This window comes from Quercus suber, unplaced genomic scaffold (genome assembly GCF_002906115.3).
Source record: "Quercus suber isolate HL8 unplaced genomic scaffold, Cork oak 2.0 scaffold_24, whole genome shotgun sequence".
Classification (NCBI taxonomy): domain Eukaryota; kingdom Viridiplantae; phylum Streptophyta; class Magnoliopsida; order Fagales; family Fagaceae; genus Quercus; species Quercus suber.
In genome coordinates this window covers 659,533-676,227 of record NW_027069489.1, presented here as the reverse complement: position 1 = coordinate 676,227, position 16,695 = coordinate 659,533, and the positions used below count along the sequence as shown (strand labels likewise).

The window sequence follows — 16,695 nt, the reverse complement described above, 5'->3', positions numbered from 1 at the left end:
AGCCAATTTTCTGGCATTATGATCCTTCATACTCCCAACAGCCTTCCATAAAATGAGGTCTCCAAGCACGAACTCCCAAGGCCTCACTTTCCTGTTATATCCTTGAGCCAACTTTTGTTGATAGTCAGCAAGCTGTACCGATACCACATCTCTTCGTTCTTCCAGGGCATCCAAATTCCCAACCATACGCTCATCATTATAGCTTTATGTAAAGTCAACAACCCTTAAACTTAATAAACTAATTTCAATTGATATAACTGCTTCAGTGCTGTAGGTCATGGAGAAAGGTGTCTTACCTGTTGACCTTCTAAGAGTCATTCGGTAGGCCTACAGAACATTCAGTAACTCTTCAACCCAGTTTCCCTTCACCGCCTCTAGTCTCTTCTTCAAACAGTTAATGATCGTCTTATTTGTCGCTTTGGCTTGCTCGTTGCTTTGAGGATATGTGGGCAATAAGTACCTATTAGTTATCCCGAGGCTACCACAGTATTCCTAGAAAATCTTGCTATCAAACTGTAGCCCATTATTGGACACTAGTGATCGGGGAACTCCGAATCTTGTTACGATGTTCTTCCATACGAATTTCTTTACATCCACGTCCCTAATATTCGCCAAGGCTTCAGCCTCCATCCATTTGGTAAAATAGTTTGTTGCTACCACAACATACCTTCTGTTCCCTGAAGCTTGAGGGAACGGTTCAATTATATCTAGCCTCTATTAGGCAAAGGGCCAAGGACTGATAGTCGGGTTAAGATTTCCCCCTGGCTGGTGCAAGATCGGTGCATTTATTTGGTACTGATCACATCTTTTAACATAGTTAGCCGTTTCTTGTTGCATATTCAGCCACCAGAATCCCTGAGTCATAGTTTGGTATGCGAGCGACCTACCTCCCGAGTGGCCACCACATATTCCCTCATGAAGCTCAGCTAACAACTCGACAGTTTTACTGGGATGAAGACACAGCAAATATGGTCCTCCAAACGAATGCCAGTATAAACTCTTATCCTTAGATAGCCAAAAATAGGCTGATGTTCTTCGTACCTTCTTAGCTTTTTTAACATCTTCCGGCAAGGACCCGTCGGATAAAAAGGCTATACAAGGATCCAACCAACTTGGCTCCAACTCTGACATAACTGCTACTAACATTTGCTGTTCAATGCTCGGTTGCATTAACAGTTCTACGGTAATCATTCGGGGAATGCAGTCGTCCAAAGAGGATGCCAATGTGGCCAGAGAGCAGGCATGAGCATTCTAACTTCTCGGCACTCTGATCACACTAACTTTCTAGAGGTTTGCCCGTAAACTCCCAAATAGCTTTAAGAACTATGACATACGATGATCCCTCGCCTTGAAACTCGCATCTATTTGACTTACCACCAACCTTGAATCCAAGAACATCTCCACTTCCTGAGCTCCAAGTTTCTTTGCTGCTCGTAGTCTAGTAATAAGGGCTTCATATTCGGCTTTGTTGTTGAAGGCCCTGAAGCCTAGCCTAAGTGACTTCTCCAACTTTACACCTTTGGGTGATACTAACACTATCTCGACCCCGACCTTGACCCCTTTGCATTGGATGCTCTATCCACGAACACTTTCCATCATCCGACTTTGACCTGACATATTCCTACAGAACCCTGGGGAAGAGCGGTAAACTCAGCCACAAAGTATGTAAGCACCTGGCCCTTAATGGAATTCCTCGATTTTTAGCGTATGTCAAACGTCCCCAGTCTCATCCCCCATTTTGGTATCCTCCCCGTGAAATCTGACCTTTTTAACAATGACTACATAGGGTACTCGGTTAATACCCATACTAATACTGTGTGGGCTTGGAAGTAGTGCAGTAATTTGTGGCATGTATTAAGGCCAGAGCTATTTTCTATCTAATACTCTGCATCCACCAAGGTTTTGCTAAGATAGTACACAAGCCATTGGGTTCTTTCATGCTGCCTAATCAACATCGAACTAACGGCATGGTCGAAGACTGCTAAGGACATGTATAAATCCTCCTCTGGCTCAAGTTGGGATAAAATGGGTGGGCTGGCTAGATAAAAATTTAAGTTTTTGAACACCGAATCACACTCTTCTGTCCATTGAAAACCTTTCCACTTTTTCAACAATTGATAAAACGGTCTGCATTTATTCGCTGATCTTGACATGAACTTGTTCAGTGCGGCAATCATGCAAGTAAGCTTTTGGATCTCTTTAGGATTTTTAGGCAGGTGTAACTATTGGATGGCTGTTATTTGGTCAGGGTTCACTTCTATGCTGCATGTGGTGATCATATACCCTAAGAACTTGCCCGATCCCACCCCAAAGGCACATTTCTTTGCATTAAGATGTAACTTGTGTTGCCTCAAAATATCAAAGACATTTACCAGGTCATGGGCGTGCCCCACTCTTTCCTTCGTCTTCACCACCATATCATCAATATAAACCTCCACTGTTTTACCAATTAGCTCCTTGAACATGCGTGTAACCATCTGCTGGTAAGTAGCCCTCGCATTTTTTAGTTTGAAGGGTATCACTGTGTAATGATAATTCCCTTCAGGTGTTATAAAGGAAGTCTTCTCGTGATCCTCAAGAGCCAAAGCAATTTAATGGTAACCTTAAAAGGCATCCAAAAAACTCATCCATTGGTGCTCGATCGTAGCGTCTACCAACTAATCTATTTTTGGCATTGGAAAAAGGTTCTTTAGGCATGCTCGGTTAAGGTTGGTGAAGTCGACATAAACTCTCCACTTTCCATTCTTCTTCTTAACCACCACTGTGTTAGTTAGCCATTTGGGAAAGAATACTTCCCTTATGGCCCCCGATCGTTTTAACTTTTCTACCTCTTCCTTTACTGCCTCCACACGTCTATATTTTGTATCAGCGATAACAAAACCTCTACTCTGTCTTCAGTAGACAAACTTTTCCCAATCCGGAAAAACCTATTAGAATACGGTCATCAATAATTGCTATAATGGCTCTTGATCAACTTGATCCTTCTGCTTAATTTTATGGTTTATTGTTGCCACCAAGCATTGCCTTGCCATCTTTTGATCGACCCGAACTACCGCGACCCCATCTTTAGTAGGAAATTTGATCTTTTGGTGTAGGGTTAATGGTACCGCCCCCATGGCATGGATTTAAGGCCGCCCTAGGATCGCTGTGTAGGGTGAGAAAGCATTGACCACGATAAAATTAACTTCCACTTCCTTCCATTCAGTTACTACTGGCAGCTTTATCTGCCCTTCGAGAGTCACGATTTTCCCGTCAAACCCCACAAGCGGGGTATTATATCTACTTAAATCGTCTAGCTTCAACCCCAGTCCCTTGTAAAGATCAGGATACATTATCTCGACTCCACTCTCTTGATCTACCATGACCCTTTTTACTAAGAAACCTCTTATTTGAGAAGTCACAGCTAAAGCATCATCGTGCAGCTAAGACGTTCCTTCCAAATCTGCTTCACTAAAGTTGATCGGGACAAAGGTCCTCCGGGGCCTCTTCTCAAGTTAGTTCGTGGCATTTGCTTTAGATGGGAATACCAAGCTAAGTACTCCCCTCCGACTATTCAAGCTTACGCCTCGAGAGGTTGCATGAATAACCTCAATAATTCCCAAAGGAGGTGGGAGAGCTTGGACGTTTTGACTTCTTGACCCTTAACCTACATTTGCTCCTTCCTGACCGACTAAGAACTCCTTGAGATGCCCAGCCTTCACCAACTACTCCAAGTGATCTTTTAACACATGACATTGCTCGGTAGTGTGCCCTTTCTCTCTATGGTATGTGCAATATAATCTCTGATTCCTTCTCGTCGAGTCTCTACCTATCTTTCCCGGTCATTAAAAATAAGGCTCATTCTTAATGTACTCTAGGATTTTATAAACCGGTTCCTTGAATGTAGCATTAACTCCCTAGACACACTACTTTGAGCCCTCCCTAGGGGCTTTTGGCTCTCTCCTAATTCTTTGCTGGAATTTTTCAGGGAGATATTCTTTATTGTATTGCGATGAGGTCAGGCCTTTACCTTTGCCTTGCAATCAGTCATCTTCTAGTCTCTTATGCTTCTCAATCGTTTTCATTAGTTGGTGCATGTCTTTGGGAGGACGCATGGTGAGAGAATCTCTCAGCGCTGACTCTTCAGGGAGGCCCATTCAGAAGGTGCTGGTTGCCACTTGCTCATTCCCCTTTCTATCTCATTTTAAAGTTCTCAATATTTGTTTGTATAAGATCGGAGGGTCTCACCACTTCTTATCCTCATAGATAACAAAGATCCTATCGGTTGAGGAACTTTACTACATGTTATGAACCGGGCTCCAAACGCTTGCATCAACTCCCTGAAATTTCAGATAGACCCCATCCTCAAATCGTTGAACCACCTCATTGCTGTCGGCCTAAGACTAGATGGGAACACCTTACACATTAACCCATCATTATGAGAATAGAGTGACATCATCTGTATATAGTGACTCACATGCTCCACTGGGTCGGTTTTTCCATCGTAGATGGTGAATAGAGGTCGTGCGAACCGTCTCAGCATTTCTGTACGCTCGATCTCATTGGTGGACTATGATCGGGCAGCTCTCCTCAATGCTCGACTTGTTGCATCCAGAGCGACATTACGGTGTTCGTGCCTTTCGCGATGGGGGGACTCATGATAACGTCCCACAGTTTTACGCGATCGGTCTCTCGATCAACGAGAGCCACTCCCTCGAGATGACTTATCGGCAATGTAGTCTAGATCATCAAATGAATCCTCCCAATCTCTTCTGCAGTTCCGACCTCTCAGCTTAATCTCCAAATCATTGACCTGCTTCCATAGATTCTCCAACTCCCTTAGCCGGTCATTGTGATGAGGCTGTTCGAGGATATATGATACAGTTCATTCCCCATGGGAAGATCCCTCATCAGAATCTACTCTCATCTCTTGCCCGTCATGCATGTGCTACTGTTCCCTTCTACACTCCCTTTCTTGCCTCCTACGACCCCTTGAGAAGGCCCTTGATTGGTTTCCTCCTGTAGAACCCTCTCCAACATGTAGACCTTCCATAGTTGGACGATACGAAGCTTGCTCAAAGCCTCAAGTAGAGTAGGATCCCCACAGACAGCACCAATTATGGTCACCCAAGACTGATCTGAAAATAGTATTTGGAACATAATTTATTTATACGTGGATTAAGTCTCAATCATATAGATTAGGCCCCAAACTTCACCTAGTTTCCCTTTAATCCCCAATGTTTCCTTGTGTTTTTCTCTCTGTCTCTCACTCCCCAGTTTTTCCAACCCCCCAGCCTTTACCCTCTTCCCCCTTTTATAGTCTCTTGTAAGTGGGGTGATCATCATTATTTCCCCACTCTACACGTATTCCTACGTTCATCAGAATCCCAAGAGATCCTTACATCTTTAGAGGATTTCTTTGGAACTTGTTCCAAATGCCAAATAGTGTTTGGTGGTGATTTCCCCAATGGCACTATCAATCCTCGACTACCGATCTCGCTAGGTTTGTGTTTCACCCCGACTTCCTTCGTCACCAGTTAGTGTTTGGCCAATCACTCAAGACTCCCTCCAGTAGTCACTCGACCTCAGGGTTGGGCTTATTGTGATACGGCCTAGGGTTAACTCCCTCCTTGTGTACCAAGTTTAAATCGTATAATGGGTCTCGAGTTTTATGTTGGGCTTTGATTAGGTGGGCTAACATGGGTCGCTTGGGCCCGACCCTCCACTATATATATATATATATATATTGATGATGTGCTTCGGCTTAAATAACAGCCATGTTCGGATATGCATATGACACAAACTTCTGCTTAGAATTGTAAATAGGTATTGTAATTGTAACCTCATGGACACCTAGAGAAGCATACTTTTTTTTTTTTTTTTTTGAATCAAGAAACAGAGAAGCATACTTCAATTACCCTGTAAAGAATTAAGATCTGAGCATAAAATATACAATAAAGATGTCATTAGTTATGTCAAAACCCTGTGCTTCATATAAAAATGTAATCTAATGGACCACCTTTATCTAACCAGTTCTTATAGTTCTGTGAAGGGCTTGTAGCACTTGATTTATATAAGCTAATAGGTGCAGAGGTGAATATTTTGCTTCAAATGATCAAATCAAAATTTAGCACTGAGACATCAAAAGAAGAAAATTTTCTGTCTCAATGTTGCAGCACTATAATTCGTTTGAGCAAATTTGGTGCAAGAGTTGAAGGTTTCACCGTTGTATGTTAGACGGTACATCTTTGATGAGGTGTAATACCATGATCCGTGAGGCCAGCTTTGTTAAAAGTCAACTGCCAGGTGCCTTAATTAAAAATTGGATGTTTGTGAATGTGTCATTAAAAGATGCTCTATGGTGTTGGGATCTGCCTGCAAAATGAATCCAAAACGAGGTGGTATCTTGTGGAATTGTTGACATAGCCAGTTGGCTCAATTTGGACAGACTTTTTGTCCAAAGATGTAGTTAGTAAAAAATTGGGACCACACTCTATTTTTTAAGTAGTTGGGACCTTTATAAGTCCATGCATTATTTTCAAAAAAATAAAAATGTAAGGGGAGAAAAAAAAAATGTAAGGGGAGAAAAAAAAAAAAAAAGATGTACAAGCTTATTCATAGGATTAAATCAGAAGTGCAACACATGCACAAATATTTGTCAACAAGGCACATAGGAAAGCGGGTAAAAAAAATAACCTAAGACATTTAACTAATCTTTATACAAATTCAAGAAACTACATTAATCTACCGGACTTCATTACCAAAAAACAAAGACCCTAGACTATTACTTGGCCACATCAAATCATGAAGAGTATGGGAAATCTGAAGTTCATTCGAATGCTCAGAGATGCTGGTGTCAGTCACATGCTCCAGAATCCATGGAGTTTGCAGAGTTCAAATTGTGGTTTCATGAGTGTTGAGTAATCAATCATTATGCTCTTCCACTTAAAAAGGCAGTGGTGTTTGGATATGACACAGGAACTGCAACCAGGATTTGAGCAGCACATGTTAAAGCACAGCATCAATCAATTTAGTTAATGCCAATTTTAAGCTAGATGTACAAGCTTATTCATAGGATTAAATCAGAAGTGCAACACATGCACAAATATTTGTCAACAAGGCACATAGGAAAGCGGGTAAAAAAAATAACCTAAGACATTTAACTAATCTTTATACAAATTCAAGAAACTACATTAATCTACTGGACTTGGCACTTCATTACCAAAAAACAAAGACCCTAGACTATTACTTGGCCACATCAAATCATGAAGAGTATGGGAAATCTGAAGTTCATTCGAATGCTCAGAGATGCTGGTGTCAGTCACATGCTCCAGAATCCATGGAGTTTGCAGAGTTCAAATTGTGGTTTCATGAGTGTTGAGTAATCAATCATTATGCTCTTCCACTTAAAAAGGCAGTGGTGTTTGGATATGACACAGGAACTGCAACCAGGATTTGAGCAGCACATGTTAAAGCACAGCATCAATCAATTTAGTTAATGCCAATTTTAAGCCTCAATGCTTGAAAGCTCTTATGTCAATTGTGATAGCTGCTATCAAATGACGTCCCTTTTGCAATTACTTAGACATTGTTGATATCAGATCTCTGTGATGGGCTACCAAAACTTCATTCATTCGAGCAATTTGGTGCAACAGTTGTGTAATCTTCTGCAAAATTTTCAAAGCCAAACTTAAGTACAAGGACAAAATACAAAATAAGGAGAGTCTAATAAACAAGTAAATAATTCAGCTACTCATCCAAAAATAAAAAGTTAATAATCAGCTTATTGCATTGACAATCAAAGAGATGAAGGTCATGATTTTAGATACAAATACCAGTTAGAAGTTAGAACCCCTCACGCTAAAGAGAAGGTAAAGCTTCCCACAACAGCAAATCCAAGAGACACCCATTTGGCACACTAGTCAAACTTATCAACCCTAATAACGAAAGTCATGTAGCTCAGTGGCATTGTTTCAGTTTTTTATTTTTATTTTTTATATATAAGGAGAACCAGGTTTTTTTTTTTTTTTTTAAAGAACCAGGTTCAAGTTCCTCTATTCATTTCCTATAACAATTATATATATATATATATATATTTTGCACACTAGTTAAACTTATCAACTCTAATGACAAAAGTTGTGTAGCTTTAATTTGCGTTTGGCAAAAATTATTTTTGTTAACTTTTTTTACTATTCAGCTTATTTTTGCTATTATTCATGAGTTTCATTATACTTTTTGATTCTATACAAAGGACCTATTGTGTACTATTTCAATTAACTTTTTTCCTTTATCTACGGTACTTTCCAGCAAAAAGTTTTCAGTTTCTGCAAAATAAGCATCCTTAGTGACATTGTTTCGGTTCCTTTGTAAGGAGAACCAAGTTCAAATCTATCTACTCATTTTCTGTAACAATTAAATTATAGTATATATATGAACCCTATTGACAAGGTTTAAGCTCTTTGGATTTCTGATCAAAGGCCCTATGCAGCACTAAACCAGACAAACAAGCTCACGTTTCACATCAACATGTTTAAGCCCAAAGAGTCTCACTAATCTAATTTTCTGTACAGTTAGTAATACCACCAATTTTTTTCTAGTTGGAATTTCCATGAACAACTAAAAACTTTATCATAACAAAATTAACACAAGCATTACAACAAACACTACACAATCAATTAAAAACCAACCTCATCTTTCTCCTTAATGGCCTGCATCAAACGACCCTTACTCTGCACTCGTCGCCGCCGCTGCCGAGCCAGCACGAACATCCAAAACACCACCGCCGCCGCCGCGACGGGGCTAAATGACCAGAATGCCCCTTTGGTGGCATCATAATTTCGGAACGAGGAAACAAAGGCAAAAACCTTACAACGTATGACCTCAAGCCCAACCCCAATCCACCTCGTCACCTCGCCGGCTCGTTTCACCCGGGAATCGGACGGCGGCGGAGCTGGTTGTGGGTCCGAGGCAGTGGAATCGGACGGCGAGGATGACAGCGATGAAGATGATGAAAATGGGTTTGGCGGTGGTGATGATGAAGATGGAGAAGACGATGACGATGAAGATGATGAAGGTGATAATGGGTGTTGTTCATTTTGTTCAGAAATGGGGAGATTTTCATGGTTGATTGGTGGGAAGATGGAGCAATCATCGTGGGTGGGAGAGTCTCTGATCACCACCATGGACCATTCTTTCAATTGGATTTCTTTCAAGGATTGGATTCGTTCACATTCTTTTGAATCTTCACGAACCAAAACCAGATCATCGTCAACCATTTTTTTTCCTCTCTCTTTTCAATTCTCTCCCTCCCAACTAGCAAGGAGGTGGGGGAGAGGGAGTTCGAAAGTGTGTTTCCAAAACATAAAAGGCCCGTTTGGTCCGTTTAAACAGGCCCAAAGACACTTTCGAACATATAAGCACAGAAATATATTCACTATTTTTGTCACCTTTTTTTTTTTTTTGGGTCAAAAGGAAATATTATTAAAAGAAACTAGCTAGGACAAAGCCTGTTACAAACCACACCCATGCAGTCATCAGTTACAAAGGAATCCAAACCCACAGGAGGGGAAGAGTGGATAATAAAGTCTGGTTGTTGAGAGAGACCAAAAAAAGCTAATCTATCCGCACATTTATTCGCCTCACGATAGATATGCTTAACTCTAATCTGGGGAATTTGACTAGCCAAAAGCTTACAATTATCAAAAATAGGAGATATAACCGAATTGCAATAGGAGGGAATGCTAAGGGCATCAACCAGAGCCTTAGCATCAAGCTCCACAATGACCGCAGGAAGATTCATTTGACGACAAAGGAGCAGACCATCCCGGAGCGCCCAGGCTTCAGCAGTAAAACTGTTTATCTTGCCCAATTTCCTTGAGAATCCTATCACCCAGTTGCCCCTTTCATCTCTTATCAAACCTCCCCCTGCTGCCATACCCAAAGTAGCATTAGAAGAAGCATCCGTGTTCAGCTTAAGCCAGCCTAAGTTCGGCTTCTCCCATCGGACCTGCCTCAAAATCAAGCGGTTATTACGAACAGGTTGCGAAGCACAAAGGAAGAACTCTGAAGCTTGCGAGGGTCTTGAAGAGGTATGGATTAACTCCCCTGTTTGTAAAGACAACTTGGTTTCGATGTTTCCAGATCAACCAGATAGCAAAGAAGAATAAGATGTTCCAGGGAATACCTGTTGCATTTTGAGAGGACTTGAGATTAGCATTTGCTATCAGCCAATCTCTAATTCCCTGGGAAAAGAAATTGGGCTGAAGGCAATGGGTTCCCAACTTGAGCCAAAGCGGTTTAATCATCTTGCAATCCCGGAGGGTGTGAGTGATAGATTCAGTCTCCAAATGACAAACTGGGCAGGTGGTATCAAGATGGATCCCCCTATTAGCTAGACAATCCTTGACACTAATGCTATGATGGATACATTTCCAAATAAACAATTGAATCCTAGGTAAAACAGGTAACTTCCAAATCCAAATCCAAGAACCTGAGAAGGCTTCATCATCTATTAAGTTCGTGGCAAGTAAATAGGCACTCTTCATATCAAATCCCCCTTTAGGGGAAAATTTCCAAGCCACCTTATCACTACATCTAGCTACAAGTGGAGTGGGGACGGCCAAAATATCAGATTTCACATCATTGGGGAGATCAAAAGGAATTGCAGCCCAATTCCAACCATTAGAAGACAGGACATTTTTTACCTGCAGGTTGGAAAAATCTTGAGGTAGAGGACCTTGGATGCGGGATCTAATGGGACCATGATTCAACCAGCAGTCCGTCCAGGAGTTAAGGCTGCTCTCATTACCCGGAATCCACTTAACACCTCTTTTGAAAGTATCCTCACCTACTTTGATACCTCTCCATAAAAGGGAGCTAGGGAGATTAGCACCATTCCTAGAATTTACTCTCAGCCTATTACAGTACTTGTACTTGAGCACTTTGGCCCAAGGGGCATTATTCTCAGTGTACAGTCTCCAATTAAGCTTGGCCAGCAGCGCCATATTTCTACCTTTAGCAAATTGCAGCCCTAAACCTCCTACCTCCTTGGGCTTTGTGACCTCCTTCCAATTAACCCAATGCATTTTCCTAACTTGGTCTGTTGATCCCCAAAGGAAGCTTCTATTAACTCTGTCAATACCGTTAAGGATTTTACTTGGGAGAGCCACGTATTGCATAGCATAATTAGGAACAGTCGAGGAAGAGGCGTGAATGAGAACTAACCGACCAGCCATAGAGAGAAGGTTAGCTTTCCAGCCAGCAAGCTTTCTCTTAACTCTATCAAGAACAAAGCCAAAATCATGCTTGCGATCCCTTGGGTGTTTTAAAGGAAACCCTAAATAGTGACCAAGATTAGGGGTTGATCTGAAACCGAGGATGCCAGATAGAGTATTTCTTATGACAGGATCCACATTGGGAGAGAAAAACACGCGAGACTTAGCTTCACTCACACTCTGTCCAGATCTTAAACAAAACTCTTGGAGAACATCATTGATGGCATGACAATTTTCCGGATCAACTCTAGCAAATAGAACAAGGTCATCCGCGAAAAAAAAGATGCGAAAAAGAGGGACCGCTCCTAGAAGCTTTCACCGGGGACCAAAGCTTAATAGCACACTTCTCCTCAATAAGGTGACCCAAGAACTCCATGCAAAGAATAAAGAGATACGGGGACAGGGGATCGCCTTGCCTAATGCCTCTTGAGGGGTGGAAGGATTCAAGACAGCCACCATTAAAGAGCAGGGAAGTAGACACCGAGGAAACATAACTCATGACAAGCTCAATGAGGTTATCAGGAAAATTGAATTTGAGAAGCATTTCTCGGATAAAACTCCACTCAATCTTGTCATAGGCCTTTTCTAGATCAATCTTGATGGCCATATAACCTTTCCTACCCTTGGCTCTCCCTATAGTGTGGATTAGCTCTTAGACTATAACGACATTATCAGCTCCTCTTCTGCCCGGAACAAAAGCCGCTTGGTAAGGAGAGACAAGATTCTCCAAGTGCGGTCTAAGTCGAGCAACAATTACCTTAGAGATAATTTTATAAACCAAGTTGCAATGACTTATAGGTCTGTAATTACCAATAATTTCTGGGCCTTGGATTTTAGGAATCAGGGTAATAAGAGTTTTATTGAGATAGGCAGGAACCTTTCTAGTAGCAAAGGCTCTCATAACCTCTTCCTTCACAGAGTCACCAACCAGCAGCCAAAAACGTTGAAAAAAACCTACATGAAGTCCATCCGGACCCGGGGCCTTGTACGGTTTCATGGACCAAAGAGCATCCTTAATTTCCTTGGGGGTGACCAAGGCGCCAATGGAATTCTTATCCTTATCCGAGAGTTGCACTTTCCACTGCACATCATGATTTGGGGACCGATAGGCTTCCACATGAGACGTGGTATATAAGGAAATGAAACCCCTCCTAAAATGCTCCATGACATCTCTTTCCTCTGTAATCCAAATCCCCCTCTCATCTTTGACTGAGGCAATATGATTTCTTTTCCTCATCACAAGGGCAGACACATGATAAAAGGAAGTGTTGCGGTCCCCCAGAATCATCCAGTTAATCCTGGACTTCAACATCCATAAATCCCTCTCTTGATCAAGGACTGCCTCAAGCTCTTGTTGCAATTGGTTCTCAAGATTAATAAGAAAGGTACACGGCTGACTGGACAAAGCTTTTTGGGCGCCATAAATTCTGGCCATAATTCGCCTCTTTTTCTGGTGAATGTTCCCAAAGTGGTTCATGTTCCAAATAACTACCTCCCTGGAGAAATTTTCAATGGACTCATCCAAGTTCCTACTATTGCCCCATGCATGAGAGACAATATTGGGAAACGACAAATCTGACAGCCAGAATTCTTGGAATTTGAAAGGCCTATTGAGATTCATTGCTTTGGGAGGAAGGGCTTCCATGAGAACCAGACAGTGATCAGAATGACAACGGGGAAGATGAGTAACTTTAGCATCAGGGTAGAGAACACACCATTCTGGGTTCATGAAAAATCTATCAATCCTTTCCAAAATGAGATTGTTAATGTCTCTCTTGTTTGTTCAGGTAAACCTTGGACCAGAAAAGCCCATGTCCACCATGCTACACCAATCTAAACACTCTTTAAAGGCTAGAGACCAGTTAATGCTAACTCCCCTGCCTCCAAATTTATCCTCATCAATCAACGGTTCATTGAAATCACCCGCCATAATCCACGGTTTATTATGCAATTCAGCAACCTTAGAAAGATTACTCCATAAAATACTTCTTTCCTCAGTCCTAGGACTAGCATAAACAGCAGACAAAATCCAGGAGAGATTAGAGGCACGTACCTTTACTTCTACATGGATCTCTTGCTCTGTTTTTGCAAGTGCTTCAACTTCCACAATATCATCATTCCACAAAAGCCAAAGACCACCAGAAAGCCCAATTGTATCAGTATGGATAGCCTCATCAAACGGTAGCTTATCCGTGACTTCTTTGGCTCTACTACCCCCCAATTTAGTTTCCATAACAACAAGAACGGCTGGGTCATACCTTCGAGTTAACTCATGAATGTAGCTCTGAAAGGAAGGCTTCAAAGCCCCCCTACTATTCCAAATTAGAATATTCATAACGAGGGGAGGGGAAAGAGGAGAAAAAAGATCAAACGGTAGGAGGGGCTCCATCCCCTTCCTCCGAAGCCATACACTCATCTCCCACATCCTCACATTCGGAACCTTCTCTAGAGACAGGATCAACTTGAACTCCAATAAACTCCGCTCCATTACCCACACAGTTAAAAGATTGCTGCCCATTACTGCTATTTGGGTCAAGTTGCCGATCACTGGGACAGTGGGCAACAATGCTCCTATCTTGCTGAGGAGGCCCACTCTTAGCTGATGCCCCAAACTCAAAAGAAGATTCGGCGGAGTGGCTAAGCACAGCAGAAATAGGAGAAGCATTGGCGGTAGAAAGAGTATTAAGAAAAATAGAGGAAAGCTTCCATTGATGGGTAGCAGCTGACTTCAGGTCAGACTTAGAATGAATGCTCCTGGCTAGGGATTTTTGCCTTTAACAGATGAGGGGGTTCGAATATGAGGTTGGGCTGATAGGCCAGGCTCAGAAGACTCACTAGGAATCAGATTTCTCTTCAAAGGGCCCATTTTAGAACTACTCACATGGTTCATGGAAGAAGTCTCCCTCAGACCTTGGGCCTTGGACGACCAGCCCACTTCACCCTTTCTCACGTGGTCCCCGTATCCATTCTTAGTACCAACACGAGACGTGCTCTGAGTGAACACAGGACCACTTGGTGACGTGCCCATCTGTTCCGAGATTTTAAGAGGTGGGCGAGGCGCGAAATTTTGGACAGGTATGGCAGTACCTTCCGTACCGAGGCTGGATTTTGTCCCCTTGCGACCATTGAACCTCCTCTTCACTACCATCCACGGTCCGTACGCTCCCTCCGTCTCTGCTACCTCACACACAACAGGTGTGGCATCACCGGACGGAACCTGCTGGGATGCATGCTCTTCGTGTGGGACGTCGTCTCTACCAGCCTGCGTTTCCTTCGGTGAGCCCGTCTGCTCTTCTCTCTTTCGAATGGTGAAAGGACAAGCTTCCACTCTGTGTCCTAGTCTACCACATGAAAAACATAGGTTGTGAAGACCCTCATAGCTCACTGGTTGTTCAAAACGACCGATAAGGATTGTGTTCACCAAAGGTTTATTAATATCAATCTGAATGCATAATCTCGCATACTTGCCACGGGCCTCTACAGCTGTGTGAGAATCAATCCTAAGGACCTTACCAACTGATTCGCCAATCTGTTTAAGCACCTCAGTCTCATACAGCTCAAAAGGGAGCTCGCAGAGACGAACCCAGACTGCGATAAGAGAGAAATTCATCGTCGACGGTTTAAAGAATGGTTCTCATGGCCTAATGGAGAGGAAGTGACCTCCTATAAACCATGGACCCCCCATTAACACGGCTTCCAGATCTTCCTTGGAGAAGAACTTGACCAGAAAAAACCCATACCCAAGATCCACACAGTCCATCCTACCCGTCGGCCTCCACAGGTGGGTCAGTTTGGTACGTATGTAAGAGAGACTAACTGTTCTTCCAACAAGCTTAACAATAATGGCCTTTGACCAAGTACCCCTAAGGCGTTGCTTAGTTTCCTTCGTCAGCTGGACTGAAACCCATCCTTCCCGAAGTTTGCCTATCCCTGTTTCACTATCATCGTCAGACTCCTCATCCTCATCCATGAGGTTATCAAACTCAAAGGCTTTTACATACGCTTCTGGTATTACGCCCACTAACTTGTCCTTGAAAGAGACTCCGGTGGAGGAGTCTTGCTATTGATGCTCTGACGGAGAGAACTTCTCTCTGAGACCCTCACTGAACTCAGCATGATGACCATCCTTGACCTTCTTGTTGCTCCGAGCCAACTCTGCTTCTTCCTCTATAGAGAGCATTCGTGGCTTCATAGAGAGCGCAACTTTTTGTCACCTTACCAACGTCACTTTCAACTCAAATTATCGTACCCGACTAAAATTCATCGCAGTCTTCTAATTTTATTTTGCTTAAATCGAGTACTTCACAAGTTTTGATAATTAAGGAAGGGAAAATATGAATCTTGAACATTTTTTTAGAAACATCCAGAGATATCGGTTCTTACAAAAATCTTGACATTTTTATTTCAAACTATAATCACAAATGTTAATTTGTGTTCAATCATTTCACATAAAATATATTTTTCTTAATGATATCTACCATAATTTTATATTATTTAAAATTTAAATAACATGAAATTCAAATATATTTTTTAATTTATAATATTTTATTTTAATATATTCATTTGAATATAAGAGGATCCTTTTACATTTATTGCACATTTGAGCTACTTCAAAGTTAAGGTGCCTTTGTGTTTTTTAGCAAGCCAACCATTTGTTTAGTGAGCGTTTGGATCACGTCCAAGTTTGGACATTTTGCATTTCAGCCCCCCCCCCCCCCTGAGGAGTTGTGCCGGTTCACCTCTCACCACGGCGGCACCGTAAGTACTGATTAAAGTGTTTGAATTCTGTTCAACTTTGGTATAGTATTTATGTATTTATTATATGTTGGTGTTAATGCCGGAGTTATATCAGTGATGGTTTAATAATAGCATGTAATTATGTGATTGTAAAATCTATTTGAAAATTGCACTGTCCTTTACTGTGGTAAGCTTCTAGAGTGATTGGTTACCTTGAAATGGCACGATGGGTTTGAATTATTGAGCTGAGAGTTGGGTTATAAAACAAGCACGCGTGGAGTACACCCACGATTAATCCCTATAAAAGTTTTGATAATTTGATAGTTTGGGGAGTGGAGATTTGAACCGTGGATGTTTTAGTTGGAAACGTTAGAAAGTGTCAGTTGAGTTACAAGGATCTTGTTGGTGCCACAATTCAACTCTAAAGTTACAATGATCATTAAAATCTAGTAAGATGGAAGAAGAAAATAACCCTGACGCATCATCCATTCAAACAAGATTTTTAAAAACTGCAATTTCAAATCTAAAAAAATGTCCTTTCACACCCCCTAAAAGCTTTTAGCATTGCTTTCCCACCAAATGCACCACATCAACCAATGAGAGATCGCATTCCAGATGTGTGGGGTGGATTAGGACTGACCTTTTTTTAAAAAAAATTTGGTGTGTGGGCATGGGAGGAAACCTTGCCGCTTTTACTTCAAAGTAG

General features: G+C 41.9%; 2 protein-coding genes across 2 annotated transcripts; both read right to left on the bottom strand.

The window, feature by feature from the left end:
* Nucleotides 1-7,031: 7,031 nt before the first annotated feature.
* On the bottom strand, nucleotides 7,032-9,376 carry LOC112023035 (uncharacterized). Its single transcript, XM_024055651.2, has 2 exons — nucleotides 8,667-9,376; nucleotides 7,032-7,646 (listed from the first exon to the last, which is right to left on the bottom strand). The coding sequence occupies exons 1-2, from the start codon at nucleotides 9,252-9,254 to the stop codon at nucleotides 7,557-7,559; spliced, it is 678 nt and encodes a 225-aa protein (XP_023911419.1). The 5' UTR covers nucleotides 9,255-9,376; the 3' UTR covers nucleotides 7,032-7,556.
* Nucleotides 9,377-13,035: 3,659 nt separating this feature from the next.
* On the bottom strand, nucleotides 13,036-13,587 carry LOC136064669 (uncharacterized). Its single transcript, XM_065766679.1, has one exon. It carries the CDS (start codon nucleotides 13,585-13,587, stop codon nucleotides 13,036-13,038), a length of 552 nt encoding a protein of 183 aa, XP_065622751.1.
* Nucleotides 13,588-16,695: the final 3,108 nt, after the last annotated feature.